Raw genomic sequence first — 9,709 nt, 5'->3', positions numbered from 1 at the left:
ATATATATATATATATATATATATATATATATATATATGTATATATATATATATATATATATGTATATATATATATATACATATATATACATATATATATATATATATATATACATATATATATATATATACATATATATATATATATATACATATATATATATATATATATATATATATATATACATATATATATATTTTTATATATATATATATATATATATATATATATATATATATATATATATAAATTTTAGAAATTAGACTTTCTTTAAAATAAATTTTAACTGTTAGACAATTTTATTAACAGAAGCACTCACTTTTATGGAAATGTATTGTCGTCTTTTTTTATTTCTGCAGACTTTGATTATAGTTTATATAAGCAGGATACACTGGAAATGAGTATGAGGATATCTAATGAAGAAGCAAAACTAAGATAAAACAAATTTGCATATGGGCGCCAAGGAAAAGCGGGAAATCAGCCAAAAAAAACCAAATCCAAAATTGGAAAAGAAAAAGGCAATAAACTAAAGTGAAAAGTCAACTCATAAGCATTCTCATTTCTCACACTCCAAAATTCCAACAATAAACAATTAAATTCGTCATCCTAAATCCATGAACATATCCATATTAATTCCTTTAAATTCACATGGTATAGGAGTAGTACACAACAAGCAAAACCGAAACTTTCACGATTATGGCGGGAAATTTCAAAACCCTAATTCAATTTGAATAACATTTCCCACCGCAATCCGAGAAATCTACGAGGGAAATTCGAAAAAAACCCTAATCCCATAACACTTTAAACACCGCCTCCCAAGTCCTGCTATTTCTATATAATCTATTAACTTCTATTCTCAATTTTCTCATCACACATAAGCTGCTCGACGATATTCCTCTGAGAATAAACCCAGAAAATATTATAAAAAATGTATGTAGTAAAGAGAGATGGGAGGCAAGAAACCGTACATTTTGATAAGATTACTGCGAGGTTAAAGAAATTGAGTTATGGTTTGAGTACTGAACACTGTGACCCAGTTCTTGTTTCCCAGAAAGTTTGTGCTGGGGTTTATAAGGGTGTTACTACAAGTCAACTTGATGAATTGGCTGCTGAAACTGCTGCTGCTATGACTGCTAATCATCCTGATTATGCTTCGGTGGGATATTCTTTTCTCGGTTTTTTTTTATTTTTTGATTGATTTGTTTGTATTAAATGTTACTTATGTACCTGAAAATGTTATATATGTCTTGATTGTAGTGAAATTTGTTTATACGGATTTGGGTTTTGATTGAGCTTTATACGAAATGTTTGCCCTTGTCAAATTGGATGTCATATATAAAATTGTTTATGTCAATTGTTTTACTGTGTCATCAGTCCAGATTGTTGAGTAGGCTGGATTTCATAGTTGATTGATTGATTTTGACGGTTAACTGTTGAATCTGGTTCTGGGTTTTATCTTTGTACGAATTTATGCTATCCCTTTTGATTTTAGGGTCTTATTGTTTGTATTGGTGTTGTGGTTGTAAGGTTACAAGTTTGAGTCTTGGAAACAAGCTTTTGCAGAAATAGATGATAAAATTTAAATCCTTTACACCCTCGTGGTGGGTCTGTGGGATTGTTTTCTGTAAATTTGCTATTTGGGGATGCTTTATGACTTGTGCACTAGATTCCCTTTTTTATTGTTTGTACTGGTGTTGCTCAAAGATTTTACTCTTTATGTGTGCAATTCTCAATAACTGTAAATCTGTAATGCATTTGTTCATCAAAATTAATGATGGGGTGTTACTTTGATGAATTGTTATATGAAATGGTGTACCCTATGCTTAGGCTAATCTGACTGAATTGTTTTGTTTTTTGTATTTCTAGTTGGCGGCGCGTATTGTTGTTTCGAATCTCCACAAGAATACTAAGAAATTATTTTCTGAGACGTAAGAGCTCTAATTCCTGCTTGGTTTGAAATTTCTACTGTTTGTAGTTTTGATTGCTTTTGGAATATGGCCAAGATAATAAGTTTATTTTTGAAATGTGTGTTTTTTGCAGGATTAAGGAGATGTACACTCATTATAGTGAGAGGTCTGGATTGAAGGCTCCACTGGTTGCTGATGATGTGTATGAGATCATCATGAAGGTATTCAATTGTGATTTAGTAATCTTACAATGATCTTGTGTTTGAGGATTATTTGCGAATAATTCTAGTTTCTTGAGTTTAATTGGAGTGATGTGATCATCATTTTGACATATGAATGAATTGTTAATCGGTGAATGAGATATTTAAAGCTTTATGCTGATGAGAAATTTAGTGATGTTATTGTCACCACCTAATATGAAACTCAGTTGATGGTTACTGAATAGAAGTAGATTCTGTGTTGTTTAATTAGTGTACCAATTGCAATTGAAACTTTTGGTCTTGATTAACATTGCCTTGCGTGCTGACAAAACCCTGTTATTCTTCATGTAGAATGCTTCTCGGCTCGACAGTGAGATAATTTATGACAGGGACTTTGATTACGATTACTTTGGGTTTAAAACCCTTGAGAGGTCATATCTTTTGAAGGTTAAAGGGAAGGTGGTGGAGAGACCACAACATATGTTGATGAGAGTTGCTGTTGGGATTCACAAGGATGATATTGAGTCGGCCATCAAAACATACCACTTAATGTCCCAGAGGTGGTTCACTCATGCATCTCCTACCCTCTTCAATGCCGGAACACCTAGGCCGCAAGTATGTAATATCCATGTGCTTGTCAGTACTTGTTTGCCTTTATAAAGATTGCAATAGATGTTTACTGTGTTTTTGGATGAATTGACAGTTAAGCAGCTGTTTTCTTATCTGTATGAAAGAGGATAGCATTGAAGGGATATATGATACTTTAAAGGAATGTGCTGTTATCAGCAAATCTGCAGGAGGCATTGGTGTTTCTGTTCACAACATTCGTGCCACTGGAAGCTATATTCGTGGTACAAATGGAACATCAAATGGAATTATTCCAATGCTACGTGTTTTCAATGATACTGCAAGATATGTTGATCAAGGAGGAGGAAAGCGAAAAGGTACAATATTTTTGATGCATTTTGCGTTAAATTATTAATTTTGTTTTGTTGGACATTTTGTGACATGTTAATTCATGTAGGTGCTTTTGCAATATATCTAGAGCCATGGCATGCTGATGTTTTTGAGTTCCTTGATTTAAGGAAGAATCACGGCAAGGTGTGATTTTGTTACTGAATTTTGTGCTAATGTAGAATAAAGATATTATTTAAATTCCATTGTAAATGATGATTTGAATTATTCCTCTAGTTGATTTGTGCTGTTCTGTATTTTCAGGAAGAGCAGCGTGCTCGTGATCTCTTTTATGCTCTTTGGGTACCTGACCTCTTCATGGAGAGAGTGGAGAAAAATGAGCACTGGTCCTTGTTTTGTCCCAATGAGGCTCCTGGCCTTGCTGATTGTTGGGGTAAAGAGTTTGAGGACCTCTACACCAAATATGAAAGAGAGGTAATGGTTTGAGAGATATATTACTTTGCTATTCACTGATTGGTTCTCAAGGTATATTATATTTTAGAAGGATTTAGGGTTTATATGTATCCAGTCTTAGTTTTGAATTAAAACTGAAGTTTCCAACTGACTATTGATATCAGATTTATCTGCTGGCGCATTATGTTAACAATTCATTTGATCGTTTCAAAATAATTTATGCAAAATTCTTGGGATATATTACTGTGTATATTTTTTATTAATTTTTTTGGTATCTCTTTAAAACAGGGAAAGGCTAAAAAGGTTGTTCAGGCTCAGAACTTGTGGTTTGAGATATTGAAATCTCAAATTGAAACCGGAACTCCTTATATGCTTTTCAAGGTGAGTTTTGACCCTGAATTGACTGATTTTGATGCTTAGAAATAGCATTTTGCATTTCAAATGGTGTTTATTAATCATTTGCTATGTTTACATTCTAGGATATATGTAATCGGAAAAGCAATCAACAGAACCTTGGCACCATTAAGTCTTCAAATTTGTGTACTGAGATTATTGAGTACACCAGTCCAACTGAAACTGCTGTGTGTAACCTGGCATCTATTGCTCTTCCACGATATGTGAAGGAGAAGGTACCTATAGTTTGTTTAGCTGCTTGTTTTTCAAAAGATATGTGGGGATTGGCAGTCTCTTATCGTTTCCTTTCTGTGCAGTGTATTCCTTCTGAGTCACAGCCTACTAAACTGGTTGGAAGTTTGGGTTCCAAAGATCGTTACTTTGACTTTGATAAATTGGCTGAGGTTTGTTCTTAAAATATTGAACAACTTTTGTGTTGCGGTTTTGCATTGAGGCCAATAAATTATCATAATTGTTAATATTCATTAGACTCAGTATGGTTTTTCTTTTCTTTTTTTTGTTGGAGCAGGTTATTGAAGTTGTTACCACAAACCTGAACAGAATAATTGATGAGAACTTTTACCCTGTTGAAACTGCAAGAAGATCAAACATGAGGCATAGACCAATTGGTATTGGAGTCCAAGGTCTTGCAGATACTTTCATACTACTCGGCATGCCTTTTGACTCGCCCGAGGTAACACAGAGCGCTGTTTCTACTTTTGATGCAAACATTATTCAAATTCTTAAGCCTAAAACTCTCTTCATTATGTATTGTAGGCCCAACAGCTGAACAAAGATATTTTTGAGACCATCTATTACCATGCTCTTAAAACTTCCTGTAAGTTGGCTGAGAGAGATGGCCCCTACGAGACATACCCTGGTTGCCCTGTGAGCAAGGTATCCCTTTTTAATTTAACTGATCTTTTTACATGGCTGGATAGTTAGTGGTTGGATTATGTTATGGTCGATACATTTCCTTGTAAAACAACAAAAACTGATCAAGGTTGCTTTACACAGGGAATTCTTCAACCTGATATGTGGGGAGTTGTTCCCTCAGACAGATGGGATTGGGGTGCTCTTAGGGAGATGATAGCTAAAAATGGTGTCAGAAATTCACTTCTTGTTGCACCTATGCCAACTGCTTCGACAAGCCAGATTCTTGGAAATAATGAATGCTTTGAACCTTACACCTCCAACATCTATAGTCGACGAGTCCTAAGGTTGTAGCCTATTCTATTTGATGTTTCTTATAATCTTTTAGTAAAATTTTAACTCTGGTGTTTTTTCCTGTGCAGTGGTGAATTTGTTGTGGTGAACAAACATCTGCTTCATGATCTGACTGAGATGGGTCTTTGGTCTCCTACTCTGAAGAACCAGATAATATACGAAGATGGATCAGTTCAGAAAATTATTGAGATTCCTGCAGATCTTAAAGCCATTTACAAGTATATAAATCTTACTTTTCCCACATGAATTCTTCTTTTCAATGTACTTAATCTTGATTGCTTACATTTTTTGCTTTTAACAGGACTGTCTGGGAGATAAAACAAAGAACCTTAGTCGATATGGCTGCAGATCGTGGATGTTTCATTGATCAAAGCCAAAGCTTGAACATTCATATGGATCAACCCAATTTCGGCAAGCTCACTTCTCTGCATTTCTATGCTTGGAAAAAGGGTTTAAAGACCGGCATGTATTATTTGAGGACACGAGCAGCTGCTGATGCTATTAAGTTCACTGTGGATACTTCCATACTCAAAGTAAACTCACTTTTATATTTTTCCCTCTAAATATTTTGATTAATCTCATTTATAAGACGGTCTATGTATCATGCTGAGATTTAATTTATTGGTTGTACAAAATGTAGGATTCAAGCAAGCCAACCCCGGCTGAAGATGACAATACAAAACTCGCACAGATGGTCTGTTCATTGACCAACCGCGAAGAGTGTATGGCATGTGGAAGTTAAATTCACTTGCTTACACTATTTTTCTTTATCATCAGCATAACCATCTTTTTAGATGGTGTTTGTTTTTTTTTTTTTCTTAATATGATTGTATATTGGCTTGAAATTGATTTGGTGACAATGACAGAAACTTTGTACCTGCTGGTGCTGGCTGGTTCTATCTGTATATATACTTGGTAGATTTGTAATTCGGTTATGAACTGAATACTCTTACTCTTTGTTATAAAGAAGAATGGGAGAACATACTGTTTTATCTCATCTTATTATTAATTTATTACTACATATCTTCTCTACTTGATTTTGAATGCTTTATTTTGCAAAAATTTCATGGCCTTTGGAAAATATTTTCTCCTTTTCTTAAAGAAGTTTTCATTTGTCATTTTGGAGTGTTTTATTTGTTATTTTCATAGAAAATCTTTTTATTTATGTCACAAAATTTTTATGGTTTTTACATATTTTCCACTAATTTTAATTTAATATTTTAATATTCTCTATGGTTTTTACATATTTTTTACTAATTTTACAAAACTAATTTTTTATTAGTTGTGGTTCTTATATTTTTTTTATTAATTTTTTTTAATTATTTTTTAATGCTTGTGATTTCTACTTTTTTTCAATTAAATTTATTTCAATTAAATAATATATCCACTATTTAAAATATTATATTTTTCTTAATTTAATGTTTAACATAATCTCATATAAGTGCATTTTGAAGTAAATATGGAGTATGATTTAAAAGGCCCAGATGAGGTGTTAACTAATAACAATATCATTAGCTTTTTAAGGAATTTGTATCTGGTTTTGAATACAATGTACATATCATATCAATAATGACTTTGCATTTAGGAGTCGATTCGTATCCAAGCTCATGCCTAATTTTCTATACTTGCATTGCATATGTGAGCAAAGCCAAAAAAAACAAAAAACAATGTTGAGAGTGGGATTTGAACCCACGCCCTTTCGGACCAGAACCTTAATCTGGCGCCTTAGACCAACTCGGCCATCTCAACTTTTGTTTATTGCTCCACCGGATTTACTTTTAATATCAAATAAAAAGTGTTTTTCGATGTTCTTTTCGTGCCTAGAATTCAACATAAATTGTTGTGAGAGACGAGTTTTGCACGAGACACATAGATATATGAGCTAAATAATCCAATTATTATAAATTAAAAAGAAAAATAAAAACGTGGACTTATTTTGAGGTCGTCTCTTTGAGAAACAGTCTCTAATAAGAGTAATTGAGAATTTAATTACTTATAACTTAGTAAAAATAATCATATTATTTATACTCTAATTCTTGATTGATGTCGTCTCACCGTGAAAGAAGACTTAAATTGGGTAAAGCCAAACTGTTTAATAATAAATAACCACGTCATATACATGTTGAAATTCAGTTTTCATAGTTTTTTTTCGTTTTTTTACTAATGGGTTGTTTGTATGGGTCTATCTCACGGTGAGTTGTTCTCATACAAGGCTTGCTGATAAATTTTAAAAATACACATATTATATACGATTTTAAATTACATCTTTTTCTTTTTTTTACTTTCTCCTATTCACTATTATTATTATCTTATTTGGTTTTAGAACATTATTAATCAATCACTCATAATATGTGCTTTGTTCTTAATCTATAAGTGTGTGTGTGTATATGTGTGTATATATATATATATATATATATATATATATATATATATATATATATACATACATACATATATATATATATATATATATATATATATATATATATATATATATATATACATACATATATATATATATATATATATATATATATATATATATATATATATATATATATATATATATATATATATATATATATATATATATATATATATATATATATATACATACATATATATATATATATACATATATATATATATATATATATATATATATATATATATATATATATGTATATATATATTTATATATTTAAATTCGCCAAAGATTATAAATATTTGGAGAATATAAAAATTTACTCACCTCTTACATCTGCACGTCTCAGATTCGTATCAAATATTTTGTGTCTCGGATTTGTAACAACTAACAAATATTTTGTGTCATTTGAAAGATTGTGCTATGCACTATAAATCTTGTGTATATTTTTTAACTTCAGATATTTTACTTTGTGAATATTGATGAAATATATAATTTAGCTTCAAATAAAATCACAAAATATTTAAAGATTTGAGCTACTCTTAAGTGATAATTTGCGATAATAATGTTTAAGTGAACTCGACTAGGATTAGCTATTCCGTCAGCTCTAACATGCAATTCATCAAGTGAAATAAAAGCCATAATCATAAAATATTCTACACCATTGCCAGCAAAATCCTCTAAGATATCGTATTCAAAAAATGAAAAAGTAAAATCAATAATAAATAGGAAATTTAAAATATGTCTAATTAAAAAAATTAGGTAGCGGTCAAAAAGGCAAAGTTTACGCGTTTTGTCCTAGAAAAAACGCACAGTTCATGCATTATGAACTTCCCGTTTCAATGATAATGTAGATATATACTAATAGACTAACCCTTGTTCTTCTTATAAGAAGCACACATGAATTGAAATCGAATAGGTTTAGCCATTCCATTAGCCCAAACATGCAATTCATCTAATGAAATAAGCAAAATCCTATAAGATTTCCTATACAAAAAATAAGTAAAATCAATAATAAACAGGTAATGTGATATATGTTCAATTAAAGAAATCAGACAGTGGTCAAAAGGCAAGGGTTACGCGTTTTACGTATTTTTTTCCAATGAAAAATTGTATAAGCCTTCTGTTGCCAATGTTTTGAAAAAGATAAATCAAAGATATTTCAAAGATTTTAGAAAAAAAATTTATCTCTTCGAAATCTGTATTCAATTCACCTTTTATATCGATTGAGTTAGTGTTGGTATTTGATAATCAAAATAATTTGGGGGGGGGGGGGTGGGGGGATTTTTTCAAAGAGATATTAGAGAAATAAATACCAAGGATAAAAAATTAAAAAAAATTAAAACACTATAAAAGGATAATGACAAATAATAATACTTTTTTAATCGCCAATCATATTAATAATTTTATATTTTAGGCAAAAAAAAATTGAATAACTACAACATGCAACATTTTGAGGTTTGATTGTAAAAATGGTAACTTTAAGGCTTTGAACAACCATGTCACGTGCTTACTTATTCTTTTATCGTTTTGCACGCAGGCTATTTGCTTACACTCCCATTTAGGGATGGCAACGGGTCGGATCTGGACCGGGTCCAAGTAGACCCGGATCCAGATCCGGACTCGAATCCGCGGGTCTAATTTTGCAAAACCCAGATCCGGATCCGCGGATACTGCGGATCCAGTACCGGATCCGGGTCCAAAACGGGTCTGACTTGTTTTTGCTTTTTTTTTTTTAATTTTTGAATGTGTTGAATAGTACTCATTCGTCTTCCTAATCAAAAAGCAAAAGACAAAAGATAAATGACAACATTTATTTAAATACCAACAAGGATAACGTCAGCAACAGATTTCAAACTCAATTTTCTTAGCCAGAACATTTGAGCAGTAACTGAGTTAGACTAACATTTGATTTGCAATCGCTCAATTTAAACCAATCCGAAATTTTCAAATATCCTTAGCAATTTGCAAGAGAATAGAAAAAAGATCATCACAACAACAAACACCCGCGCAATCAAATAAAAAATCCTGAATATGAAACAACTTCGATCCACTGTTATTTCAGTTGTGCAATTGATAAAATAAAGTTAAATTAGTATTCAGTTGAATGATCTCTAAATAAATTACCCCTAAAATGCACAGAAATCATGCAAGATTCTTACTTCCAACAATCAACAAACCTCAAAGC

At 31.4% G+C, this 9,709-nt stretch overlaps 1 protein-coding gene and 1 non-coding gene across 2 annotated transcripts; one reads left to right on the top strand and one right to left on the bottom strand.

The window, feature by feature from the left end:
• The first annotated feature begins 475 nt into the window (after positions 1-475).
• LOC130820166 (ribonucleoside-diphosphate reductase large subunit) lies at positions 476-6,088 on the top strand. Its single transcript, XM_057685432.1, has 16 exons — positions 476-1,157; positions 1,868-1,929; positions 2,042-2,129; positions 2,460-2,723; positions 2,812-3,052; positions 3,133-3,209; positions 3,327-3,497; positions 3,765-3,857; positions 3,956-4,105; positions 4,187-4,273; positions 4,399-4,563; positions 4,647-4,766; positions 4,887-5,089; positions 5,165-5,314; positions 5,398-5,629; positions 5,737-6,088. Exons 1-16 carry the CDS (start codon positions 930-932, stop codon positions 5,836-5,838), a joined length of 2,433 nt encoding a protein of 810 aa, XP_057541415.1. The 5' UTR covers positions 476-929; the 3' UTR covers positions 5,839-6,088.
• Positions 6,089-6,764: 676 nt separating this feature from the next.
• TRNAL-AAG (transfer RNA leucine (anticodon AAG)) lies at positions 6,765-6,845 on the bottom strand. The gene has a single exon. It is a non-coding gene; the product is annotated as a tRNA-Leu (tRNA).
• Between the last annotated feature and the right edge of the window lie 2,864 nt (positions 6,846-9,709).

The sequence above is a fragment of the Amaranthus tricolor genome, chromosome 8 (assembly GCF_026212465.1).
Source record: "Amaranthus tricolor cultivar Red isolate AtriRed21 chromosome 8, ASM2621246v1, whole genome shotgun sequence".
Lineage (NCBI taxonomy): Eukaryota > Viridiplantae > Streptophyta > Magnoliopsida > Caryophyllales > Amaranthaceae > Amaranthus > Amaranthus tricolor.
Note: the sequence above shows the minus strand (reverse complement) of the source record. Positions and strands in the feature narration are given on the sequence as shown.

Coding starts and splice junctions, on each gene's coding strand:
- LOC130820166 (XM_057685432.1), top strand. CDS start 930: ATGTATGTAGTAAAGAGAGATGGGAGGCAAGAAACCGTACATTTTGAT. Junction 4,564..4,646: donor TGCCTTTTGACTCGCCCGAG/GTAACACAGAGC, acceptor TATGTATTGTAG/GCCCAACAGCTGAACAAAGA. Junction 5,630..5,736: donor TGGATACTTCCATACTCAAA/GTAAACTCACTT, acceptor TACAAAATGTAG/GATTCAAGCAAGCCAACCCC.